This window comes from Zea mays, chromosome 1 (genome assembly GCF_902167145.1).
Source record: "Zea mays cultivar B73 chromosome 1, Zm-B73-REFERENCE-NAM-5.0, whole genome shotgun sequence".
NCBI classification, from domain to species: domain Eukaryota; kingdom Viridiplantae; phylum Streptophyta; class Magnoliopsida; order Poales; family Poaceae; genus Zea; species Zea mays.
In genome coordinates this window covers 162,607,721-162,620,834 of record NC_050096.1, presented here as the reverse complement: position 1 = coordinate 162,620,834, position 13,114 = coordinate 162,607,721, and the positions used below count along the sequence as shown (strand labels likewise).

The 13,114-nt window shown below is 44.5% G+C and overlaps 1 protein-coding gene across 1 annotated transcript; it reads left to right on the top strand.

Moving 5' to 3' along the window:
* The first annotated feature begins 242 nt into the window (after positions 1-242).
* LOC100382422 (uncharacterized) lies at positions 243-2,222 on the top strand. Its single transcript, NM_001175165.1, has 2 exons — positions 243-1,279; positions 1,537-2,222. Exons 1-2 carry the CDS (start codon positions 308-310, stop codon positions 1,903-1,905), a joined length of 1,341 nt encoding a protein of 446 aa, NP_001168636.1. The 5' UTR covers positions 243-307; the 3' UTR covers positions 1,906-2,222.
* Positions 2,223-13,114: the final 10,892 nt, after the last annotated feature.

The window sequence follows — 13,114 nt, the reverse complement described above, 5'->3', positions numbered from 1 at the left end:
ATATATTATTAGGATTTCTATATATTATATAGGTAAACTTTATATTTATTGAAATACTTTATTGAAATACGATATTTTTTATTTTTAAACTATCAGTATATGTATATATTTATAATATCTTCGTTTCATATAATAAAAAATTATATATAAGTTATAGTGCTGAGCGAGCAGGTTCGAATCACGTAGGACTCATATGTATGTATAACGTGTGTATGTATGCCCTTTCCTCCTAATCTTCCGCCCCGAACAGCATTCTCCTCCTCCCTCCCCTCTCTCCGCTTCGCCAAACCCTGGTACTCAGAAGACAATGGCGACGCAGCAACCGCTTCCCCCCGCCGACGGCGTCGGCGATAACACCGTCGACCGCGACGTCTGGCTGGCCTGCGCCGCACCGTTTTCCCGCATCCCCACCGTCGGCGACGAGGTCTACTACTTCCCCGACGGCCACATCGAGCAGCACCAGCACCTGTCCGCGGCGCCGCTCCCTGCGCAGGACCGCTTCCACTGCACCGTCACCGATGTGAGCCTCGGCGTGGACGACAAGACGGACGAGGTGTTCGCCAAAATCTCCCTCAGACCACGGCCAGGCCGCGCCGCCGCTCCTCCTCCGGGCCCCGGCGGCAGCAGCAACAGCCCCGCGCCCGCCCCCGGCCCGCCACAGAAGCTCAGATACTTCACTAAGGATCTCTCGCAAACCGACGTCTACGCAAAGTTCCGCATCCCGCTGGAGAACGAGCACGTCTTACCCATACCCAAGGTCGAAACGGACGGTGCCGACCAGCAGCGCGTGCAGCGCCAGGACGTCGTCATGCGCGACACCAGGGGCAAATCGTGGAGGTTCTCCGAAACCTACCGCGTCAATCCGAGCAAGGAACACTCGCTCGGAACCGGGTGGTTGGATTTCGCCAAGGCCAAGCGGCTCGCCGCGGGGGACAAGATCGTCTTCATGCGCCGCCCCAACGGCGACCTCATCGTCGGCGTGCGGCGCCTCCACGTGCCCAGGTACCGGCCGTTCGACTTCCAAGGCCCGGCCCAGGACGTCATGGAGGCCGTACGCCTCGCCGCCGCGGGAAGGCCCTTCACAGTCACCTACTTCCCGAGACAGGCCGCCGTGGAGTTCATCGTCCCGCGCAGCGAGGTGGATGACGCGCTCGCCACCAGCTGGGAACCAGGCGCAGTGGTGCGCATGGAGGTGATGGAGGACGAGAACAGGCAGCACACCGTGTGGGTCCACGGCCGCGTCAATGCGATCCGCCAAAACATCTGGCGAATGCTCGAGGTTTTGAAATTATCGTCTCGTACTCTCGTCTTCCTTCCATTGACCTGATGACCTTCACGCCTTGACCCTTATTTTTTTTATTGCGGTTGGGAGTTCTTCTGTCGGATTGGATTGGACATGTCTGTTTCTGTTCCTGTTTCGCCTCCATTATACTTGTATATTCCGATTTCCGATCAATCTGTTTGTTGAAAATTACTGATTTGGTATTTCTTGATTTCGAGCTATAAGCCTATAACTAATGATCAACACAACTACAGATCATCTGGGGTGTTGATCCTCCTCTTGCAACGACGAGATCTGTGAATGCTTGGCAAGTTGCGTCCCTTCCTCCTCTTGCAACGACTGGGAGGAGTGTGATCCGGTCGGAATCAGAAAGCCAGGCCCAGAGCCCTTCTTCTTCTACTCGAGCCAGCAGGCACACCGACAGTGGCCCTTCTGCTACACCCTTTTCTGCAACGCCACCGCGTACAATAAGCATCCCCAGTGCTTCTCCCCCCAACAACCCAGTGAGCTTGTCTCCACTCCAGAACGTGAAGACCATAAAGCTCTTTGGCGAAACAATCTCTGTTGATGGTGGTGGTGGTGGTGGTTCTGAACAAGTGAATCGAGCTCCTCCCTCCTCCTAATGGTGGTGGTGATGCTACGGATGATGACGGTGGTGTTGAAAAAAAAATGTCTAAACCAAAACGATGCTCCCGTACGTACTTGAACGTATATATGCCATGACACTTCATCCGTTCTCGGTGTGTTTTTTCTTGTAAAACACACACTGATCTTTGTGGATGTCAGCTAGCATGAGAGAAGGGACTTTAGTTGAACACCACCTTTTTGGCCTTTTTTCAGTCGCTATCTGTCCAGACTCCAGGCTATATAATGCTTGCAAATTACATTTACCTCTTTTAGATGCCAAACAAGATCAATGCTAAGATGTATATGATTGATCCATATCTGTCGTCTCCGCTATTACATATACCACGTTGAATGATTGATTTGTGTTGGGTGCCAAAATAGGCAGCCGAACGGTCCGCACGCGCAGAATTAGTTAGTGTTCCGAGATTCCTGTGGGATTTGTTAGCGAAAACCGTGGATTTAGCTTGGGATACGGATTGTAACGGGTCCAGAGCTCCCCTTTATATATGCATAGAGGACTACGGCCGATTAATCATTAACAATCGAATCAATAATCAGTTTACATCTCGGTTTTACCTTAGGCATTAGGAGTAGTTCTAGTTTAGCCTTAGATTAGCCTTTCCCAATCCCAAATTCTCCGCTTCTTTTTGGCTCTACATCGATTAGAGGTGTCTAGGGTGGCCTGCCAACCCTAGACAAGGCCTAGGACCTCTCCTCCCCAACGGGGTCCCTCCCAGGAGTGAGATCCAGGCGCCGCCGGCGAACTCCGCCGCCCCTGCGCACGCTCGGACCATCCGGCCTCCAGGCGTGGACCGTCCGGCCCATCAAGCAGGGAACCAGCCTCTACGCCAGGTCGCGGACCGTTCGCGCCTCCACAGAGAGCACTGTCGCCGGTTCTCAACACAGTGATTGGCGTCCGGATCGTCGCCAACACACTTTTTGGCGACTCCGCTGGGGACATCGCGTACAGACCTATCAGATCGGCCCTCAATGGTCGATTTAAAAGATAGCTCTGACATTTCCACTGGTAATATCATAGAGCCAACTTGGGAAACCTTGTTGGTTGACAAACAGCTCCAGTTCGAGGAGCACAAGAAGCAGCTGATCCAGGAAGCAAAAGCAAAATTCCTGGCCAACTTCAAGGTGGACAGGAACAACAAAGTTGTTCGACAACGGGTGACAGATCTGGCTGTGCTCCGACCTACTACAGCTACCCCCAAGGTAAGCAACACAAACGAGCTCCAATCTCTTAAAGCTTATATAGATAAACAGCGAGACCAAATGCAAAATATTATAAGGGGTATGCAAAATGATTATAGAAGGCTAGAACATGCATTTGATAAATCCGCTATTGCAAACTTTCCTTGGCACGAGGTTGAATTGGGGGAAAACACGTGTGCTTCATCGGTTGCAGGTTGTCACGACCAGACACAACCCCTTTATGGGATGCCGATAGACACGTACTCTGGGCAACCACAGTCTCCTACGCACATTGGAGATAAATTCATCGATCTGCGCATGTTCGGACCGTCCGCACGTGAGCGTGGATCGTCCAGGCCAGCAGCGGTCGGTCCCATTTTTAATGAATTACCGAGACATGCGCCCGAGCCGCCACATAATATGCAAACCCTAAACTACTCAGTTGGACCATCCGCATACAATGACGGACGGTCCGCATACAACAACGGACGGTTCGGCCATATGGCCGAACAGTCTGCGCACACAATCGGACGATCCACGTATCTAACCGGACGGTTCGACTAAACTTCCCATCATATGTTTTTTGAAGATAGTTACCCAAATCCTCATCCATCCTAGCTAAACTTCCCATCATATCCTACAGCATCCCAGCACCATAATAGCATTCCAGACACATGAGGGTGAGTACTTTCCGGCCCATAGAAGGTCGGTCCTATGAACTACATAGGGCAAATATTAATACGCCACAAAACTCAAAACAATGGGAGGGGCAATACTGTGGCAGAACCGCACAGATTGTTCTAGCTTAAGTGCCTGAGTCACGCCTTGAAGGCAGCAACACACTTAAATCGGAATAACCCGTCGGTTCTTCAGATCTCGTCCGATAGAGCCATTTACCAAGGATCGAGTACCATTAGCTCACACGATGGTGAGACTCAGAGAGAATACAATAAACATGAAACCAAGAATTAAAGTACTTGAGGCGTTACATAGACAAGGCATCCACCCTGGATCCATGTCCATAGACCTTCATAAATCCTTAAGTCCATTCCCGTCTCACAGACAAGGCATCCACCCTGGATCCATGTCCATAGACCTTCATAAATCTTGTAATCAAAATGAATACAATCAATTCCTGACCTCGCGCGAGTGCTAGAAAAATCACCCAACTTCTACCGAGATCCTCAATTAGCATAGCAGCTACTCGACCTAGCATATTAGTATCCATCTCATAGGAATCCTAAGTTCATGCAACTAGGGTTTCAAGCAATTCCTACACTTAAGTTCACGATACAAGCATATAAACATTAAGTGCAGTAAAATAGCATATATAACGGTTATGCATAAACTGGTGCTTGCCTTTAAATGCGGGTGCGGCGGGAAGTTCTTCGGCGACGAGTTCGGGAGCTAGTTCCCAGGCTCCTTCTTGCGGTGCCTCTTACTCATGGACCAAGACGTACTCTCCGTCCGCGAGATTGCAATCTAAGGGATGCAAATGCATGAGTATGAATGCAGCATATTCATATATCTATATTTGTACATGTCTATGGTGCATACTAGGATCAAGAATTTTTTTCTCCCCTTTTATCCTTAAGGGCTTTTATGTTGAACTACGCTTCGAATTTAGAAATTTCCAAAAATCCTATAAAAAATACAGTGGCTTCTTGTTGGCTTACTTAAGCACCTCTAAAAATTTGGGGTGCAAAATGGAAGTGGTCATCTATGTACAAAAATGACATAGTCTAGGGCAGAGAGGGTACTTTAAACTACAACCCTTGTGTAGATGTGGCTTTTGCCCTATAACTTATTTTTGCTGATGTTTATGGGCAATATTATGCTTCTATGCCAATCTGCAACCAAGGATACCTAATGGTTATTTAATGGTGATTTTCTAAGGTTTGGGGGCTTAGTGGGTGCTTTATACTAACACTCTATTTGAAAAATGTCAAACAACAGATTTCCTAATTTTTCTAGTTTCTTCATTGCGCAAGAGCAATCATTCCTTAAGTTGGTTATTTTTACTTATAGAGGATGGGTTGTATGATTTCTTGGAATCTATAAACTTTCTCATGGGGCAGGGGTGGAGTATATTCCACTATGTAACTACCTCATTTTTATATTTTTCCCTTATAGCACATATGTCAAGTACTTAGTGAAAAATAAGGTTACTTATTGTTTTCTACTTTTAATCTCTCTTTTTATTTTCTAGAAGTATTGGCAAAATTCTAGTTTTATTTGTTTAACCCACTTACTTTGATATTCTGGGGTGGTTTTTATTTTTGTAGTGGTACAATAGTGGTCAAGGGTCTGCTAAATTTTTCTTAACATTATTTCATATGTATCATTATTTTTAATCTTTATCTCACTTAAATACTCAATACCTAAATTAAATCCTAAATTCTAGAACTGTACTGGATTAGGGTTCCATATATTTTTCCCTTGAACTTTATCACTTAGGCATGCTAGGAAAAAATAATATTGCTCTCTAGTTTCTATTTTTAGTGTCCTTTTCTATTTTTCCAAAGTTTGAGTAAAAACAAGTCCTAGGGAATAAATTTTGATTAATCTTGGGTACTGAGGTGCTTAACGTTTTTAAACATTGTAACTACTGGTCAAGTATCTCTATAAATTTTCTCAACCTTAGTTTAAAAGTTTTTCTACCATTTTCCTTATTTTCAAGGTTTAAGGGGTTTTCTTATTTAAATCAAAACCTTAAAACATGCTATTGTACAAAGGTGATTTCATTATTTCGGTAGTAAGCTCTTAGTATACAAAGTTTAACAAAATTGGTTTCATGAGTTTTGGGTAAGTATTCATCAAGTTATGAATTTTTGAAGCTTTGCTGCAGATTTAAAAAGGTATTTCCAATTAACAGGAAAGAAACGTCGTTTTGCGCTCGGGTCCCTGGGCTTTTTTCCCCTGGCGTCCGCACAAACAAGTCCTTGGTTCACTGTTTTTATGGGTCACTGACAATGCAAAAAAAAACTCGGGTTTTCAAGGTCCCCAACCCGCGCTCCTTCCTCCCTCGCCAAAACAGTACTCAAAACAACGACGAGAAATCCCAGCTCACCTGGTGCGGTAGTGCGTTGGGGACTGGGTCATGGAGCTTCGGGTGTGTGGCAGAACCTCCCAAGTTATTAGGCCCACATGCACCTGACCTAGTCTCAAAGACCTTAGACGGCTATGCATGTGCACCAGATAAATTAACAGGATCCGTCCGAGTGTCCCAAGGACCCCGGATAAACCACTTACAACTAGGATCACAAGATCAAGTAAACACAAATCGCACACCAACTTTTTTGCAGCGGAATTTCTTTATGACAAAAGTTACAATTTACAACAAATTTACATTATGTTTATCGGAGTGATTACAAAAGTGATTCAAAGAAATAAACTTTGAAATGTTATAAATTATTTATAATTTTGAAATATATGCTAGCTCAATGACAATCATCAATAAGAAGTATAGGAGAGGTACTTAGACTTATAAGAAGGCAGTGCCCACCGGCGCTTAACACCATTCACAGCAGCACAAATCTAGTACCTGCAACAACATGGATTCGAAAACCCTGAATACGAAGTGTACTTTGGAGAGTCTTACCTGACCAAGGAAAAAGAATCTCAAGGATATGCTGGTTAAATAGGAATCAAGAAAAAGGCTTTAGTAAGAATCAACTTAGATACTTTTGCAGAAATAGCTTACTAAAGTGAGTCCTTACTTTCAATATTTTAACACCAGATTAAATATTAATAGACTCTGGTTGCATATAGTCTAATTTCTCCATCTCATCAGTACAACATCAATTTTATTCATAATGTTTACATCCTGACCTAGGTTGCAGGTCAGAGATCAAGTCTCCGCTGTCCGGGGATATAACGGCGATCCGAATCGATTTACTCAGCTGAGGATCTCTAACCACACGACATATGTTTCTCGTAACTCTTGCATATGTCTACCATTCCCACGGATCATCCACTGCATGAATAGGTTCACGCCACCCGAGAGCACACCACCCCTTTTAGGCGGTCCTTTGCCAGGAGGGTACGTGCCACTCTCGCCATCTCTCCACTCCCAGTGCGTGATTGTCTTTTCATTTATGGAATAGTCGGGTTCAAGCTTTCCATGTCCCATATCCAGGGCATGTGGCCAGTTAAGATAGTCCTTGATCATATAGGCCTACATATGCATCCAATCCTTAGTTAACCTGGGTGGAGCATCATCTGTTCCTAGCCCAAGTCTCGAGTTAAGTACTTCCAGCCTTAGGATTATTTTGTGTTCCTAAGGATGAAAAGAGCATTATAGAGAACTTTGCAGTAAGATCCCACCATGCTCCCAATGAAAATATTCTTGCAGGTAGAAGCCATCCTTACTCAGGATAACCCATGAGCTAGGCATTATTGCAAAAGACAACCTCGATCCACAAGATCTAAGCAGGGCTAAGCATTTTTGTAAACAATATTTGATACTTCCAAAGAAGTATCTATAATAGGAATGGATATCAAGGTAGTCAATGCATCAAATAGTTTCCAGGCAATTCCTATAAACTTAATGCACGTTTCACTAGACTTAAGTGTATAAAAGTCTTTTTTTTAAAATACGAGGAAGGGGTAAATGCACCGGGGCTTGCCTGGAATAAACACTACGTTAGTATTTGTTAGACGACGTCCACTCGGCGACCATCCTTTGTCTTGGCACTCTTTCAGATTATCCATCTTCAGGTTGGTCCGACTGACAACATCGTCTTGTGGAGATGTCCAATCTCTGCAGTATCCTGGGGTCGACTTGGGTCGTCTTTCGCATCACGTGATTAATTAGCGTACCTAATGAGATGCATAATGCACATGAATGACTATAAACTGGAATAGCACACGACTAATTATCGCTATACCGAAGAGGATTAAATATTTAACCACAAGGCATCACAACTTTCGTAAGTCAATCCTATATACCTATGACTCACTAGCACAATAATTACGTTCGTTCGGTTTAATCGGGCTAGCTGGTTAAAATCACGAACCTATCCTTCACACTATAGACTAACAAATACTAGAGAATGCGATTAATTTCACACGTATCACTCTTGCTAAAAATACGAGAATTATCGCAACCTACATATCCATCAATCCATTCATTAAAACAAAATAATAGGAGTAGCGAATCAGCTTACCATAATTAAATCCGACTTGAAACCATGAAATCGACGACATTATACGGCTCGCGCATACCACCGATACTTGATGAGTGTTGCTCTAGCTCTTCCCTTTCATCTTCCGGCGTGAACGCAAGACGCAACAACGCTGTTGGACCGATGACAATGCTGATGGCTCCTCAACAGCATAAGAACTGATGACTTGGATGAGTACACGCAGACAAAGAGAGCCAAAGAGGCACGACTGATGCCTGACGGTGCACGACGCACGACAAAGAGTTCCGAAGATCAACGTAAGTAGCGCGCAATAGGAAAACGGATCATCGAGGTCGACAAGCATTTCGTGGACACAACGTGGGTCGACGGCGAGGTCCGTGATGAGCCTCAGAGCGCGAGGGCACTAGGCAAGCACGGATGCCAGAGCAGGACGCGACCAAGGAGAGCGTTGGGGCGGGCGCGAGGAAGATCGGAGGCCAGGAGCACAACGATCGGCAAGCTGGGCGAGCTTTGATAGGGATAGCCGACGCGGTGACCATGGCTAGCCGAGTAAAGGACATGGGCGCGCAGGAGTTGACATAAGCGCCATGGGAGCGAGCTGCTGGAACACCGTTTGAGGAAGAAGAGCTGAAGGTTGAAGACGACGCTGCGTGGGGGACAAGCGCGCTGTCCGAAGGAAGCGGACGGTCGACAGAGAAACAAAGACAACCGTGGATCGACGACAGACTGGGGATGTCGTGATGGCCGGCGAACTTTGATGGCCAAGCACACGGAACGACGGCACCCACGAGCTGGGAGGAAGAACACGTGGCTGGGCGTCAACGACTGGATCTGAGCGCGAGGGAGGAGCTCGACCGACGAGCTGGAAGTCGGTGTGAAGCTGAGGAACGATGATGAGGTCGAGTCTGGAGCGAGCTGGCGAAGATAGAGCTTCACGGCGAGCAGAGGAGCAGAGGCGCGCCAAGAAGAGCACCCCGGCGAGGCTTGGTGGAGGAGCAACGGCCGCGGCTGATGTGGTGAGCTGCAGGAGAGGGTACCAGCGTGCAATGGGGCAGGGCGAGGACAACCGACAGCTATAGGGCTGGGGCGAGCCCACGATGGCGCCACGGATCGGAGGCAGAGGAGTCAGCCATAGGCGACGGCGAGCAGAGCCTGAGCACGGTGTCAAACTGGACACGCGCTCCAGGGTTAGGAGCTCGGCGGGAGGCAGGGAGACGATGTGCAACAGGAGAGCTCCATCGAGGGCAGGAACGAGCGACACTTGCTAGCAGCCGACACGAGGAAGGATTAACACTGGGATTGAAGCTGACGTGAGGGACAGGAGGGACATGGCTTAGGGATGGAGACGTATGGAGCTGAACGCTAGACTTTAGGCTACGTATTTGTGAACAAGAGTGGAGGTTTCCAGAGATCGCGCATTGGATAGGAATGACGTTGAAGAATATCTGCAGGGAGTTGCGTCTTCTGGAAACAAGGAGGCGAGGAATGTATGCGTGATGAAAAAATATCCGCCAGATGAGTGCGTACGGGAGAAGACATGATTTTTCTTGCTCCGTGGAACGAGCGACTTCCACATGATGAGTCAGAAAAGGAATTTCACATTTTCTTTAACAAAAATGGAGGGAGTGACGTGGGGATAAGGAAATTAGTGAGGCCGGTGGGATAAATCAGAAAAGGAATAAGGAAATTAGTGAGTGCCGTGGGATAAATCAGAAAAAGAATTTCACATTTTCTTTAACAAAAGTGTAATAAACAAGGATTATAAGATTAGAGTTAAAAAGGAGCAATAAATGGTTGGATCAAAACAATATCGGCCATAATATTTAGACATGATTTGATTTGTTAAATACTCCCAAAATCAGATGAATCTTTACCAACTATTTATATTTGAAGATTTAGATTTGGACGAGAAACACATGGACCGAACCAAACAATCGAATTTTTTGTGTTTTGTCTCTCTCTCGAAAAAAAATTCACTTTTAGACCTTAAAAAAATTTAATGTCATTTTTGGACCCTTTGCTCGGCGCAATAGCCTATGGTGCCGAGGTACGTGCTGCGCTGGCACAACCCGGACGACGTGACGCCGACGTGGCACCGAGCTCGGCGCCAAGATCTATGGCGCCGAGCTCGGATGTATAACACAAAGCTCATCTAGCTCAGTCGGTAGAGTGCAAGGCTTTTAACCTTAAAGTTGTGGGTTCAAGCCCCATTATGGGTGTTCAATACTTTTTGTCTTTGTCACTAATTTGTTTTTTTATTATCCATATTTTTTATTTATATCGTTGATTTGTCCGTTCAGATTTATTTCTGATCTAGATTTTTTTTTTGTTTTTGTGACTAATTTGTTTATTCATCTAGATATTTTTTGTTTTTGTTTATTCAAACTCCGTGACGTAAGGACCATGCACATAAGTAACCCACCCTATAGAAGTATATTTGTATTTTGGACTCTAAAACTCCAATAATCTAATGTATTCGAAATTAGACTTTTTAATATTAATTAAAATTTATCATTGTACATCACTAGTAATGTAAGATTAACATAGTCATTTGTTTATGATATAAATATTTTTTACATTTTAAATGGTGTACTTCGGTTTTTAGTATATTATTTAATGTTTAAAATCACTTGTAATTAGCGAGATGACGGAATCGCCTAATTGACACTGTAGACAACTTTTGTTTCGTGTGAGAGGAGTTTGTTTTTCCTACGTGAATATTTGACCGGATCAAACCCTAGCTATATATAAAGGGAGCTGTTTCCCCGCAGCTTTCATTCACGCATGGATTTAGCGATGGTCCCTATTGTGTTCAGCTGATTTTACAAGAAAATAAAAAAATTAATGTAATCAAAGGAGCAGATATAAGGAGCGGCATAAACAAAAAAATCTCGACAAAAAAAAAATAAATCAGCGACAAAGACAAAAAATATTGAACACCCACAGTGAGGCTCAAACCCACAACCTCAAGATTAAGAGCCTTGCATTCTACCAAGTGAGCTAGACGAGCTTTGTGGTTACACATCCGAGCTCGGCGTCATAGATCTTGGCGCCGAGCTCGGTGCCACGTCAGCGACACGTCGTCCGGGTTGTGCCAGCGCAGCACGTACCTCGGCGCCATAGGCTATGGCGCCGAGATGTGTTACCTCGGCGCCGTAGGCTATGACGCCGAGCAAAGGGTCCAAAAATGACATTAAATTTTTTTGAGGTCTAAAAGTGAATTCTTTTCCGAGAGAGAAACAAAATACAAAAAATTCGGACCAAACGAGGTCAGCTTCGAATTTGTAGACTATATTAGATCCGGTTGAATTCAGATAAATATCACCCGCCATCCAAACCCATGATTCTCTGATGTGAATAATATACTCGAAGAACAATCCCAAATATAAACCTCGCACATGAATTTTCTCCAATAACGTGTGCGGTCGAATTATAAAGTTTAGACGTTCTCTAAATTTATTTTCACCCACTCGAGTGATTCACACAGTACAGAACTAGCCTCTTAGAAGATTCTTAAATTTCAATCTTTAGAAAATATTTAGAATATTCCAAATGGATAGAAATGCAGGCGATACATGAGATAGTGTTTTAGACGAGATGTCAATGAATCAAATCAAACGACATCAGAGTCGATATATTAAGATTGTGCTTAATTCGATTCGATTCGAAACCAGATAATTTTATCCTCAGTCTGAACAGGGAAACAGATTAATTATGAATACTTAATATCAGCTCTAATTATCTCGGATATTTAAATAGGAAAGCGAATCAGCTAACCGTTGTTCTAGTTTTATTTAGTTCAAGTTTGATTTAGTCTAAATAGTCCACCCTTAATATTATCGCTACAGAGTTCGTAGAGATCGCTCGAACAAGAGTGAAATAATTAGGTGACGTTTCTAATTCGCCTTAATCGATTAATTCTAAGTTGCATTCGTTTCGTTTATATATAGATGAATTTTGCCCGCTATCCGAACATTCGACTAGAAAGGAATTCGATTAATAACGATACGCCTTATATTTTTTTAGACATGAACACGGTCAAACTTATAAACTCGAACTATTTCCGAAATTGCATTCACGCTCTCGACCAGTCTGAACAACACCGGACTCTCAGCATTTTTGAAGGTGACTAAAGTTCGAACTTCGTGAAATATTTTAGACAATCCCGATAGACGAAGGAAGACGAGCAGCACAACCGTGTGTGCGCACACACAGAAGGCCCTCGGTTTCATCGCGGCACCGTCAGTTTTAGTCATAACACCATTACCAAACTCAACCAATAAGAAATCTCACGTGGCACAAATGGATTGAGCAAGGGCAACAATATCCAAAGAGAGATTCCACCTGTAAGAATAATTACAAGTAGAGAGCCAAATAGATCATAACCCGATGACATGAACAAGGCATGGCCATAACATAAACTTGTTGATGAATGAGTACGATGGGAGACTGTTAATTCAGCCCCAAGCATATTTCTATGCCCATCGCAGAGATTACAAGGTCGAAAATTAATGTCAATCTAGATATGAAGGGAAAACGATGATAAGATTATGTTGGTATGCTTTTGATAGATATGGGGAAACCAAAGGCTTCAAACTAAAGAAAATGATCAGGCATGACTTTCCTAGGTTGGGTTGATAAAGAGACAATGCAATCCTCCAGGAGAGGCAAAATAGAATAGAAATACCAACTTGAACCAACCGAACAAGGGAATGGTTTTGGAAGGAGACATGACTCGAGATTCTTGTTTTAAGCCCGGGTACACTTTATGTCCAACAAAGAAATTATCTGAGCATTCATTTGCATGAGTTTGGTCATGGAGGGATAACGGAAAAATCAACTTTGGGTCATGGTTCAC

What these genes read in the sequence shown, in the direction of transcription:
- LOC100382422 (NM_001175165.1), top strand. Translation starts at nt 308, where the DNA reads ATGGCGACGCAGCAACCGCTTCCCCCCGCCGACGGCGTCGGCGATAAC. An exon ending in ACATCTGGCGAATGCTCGAG is followed by an intron (nt 1,280 to 1,536) that starts GTTTTGAAATTA and finishes ACACAACTACAG; the next exon opens with ATCATCTGGGGTGTTGATCC.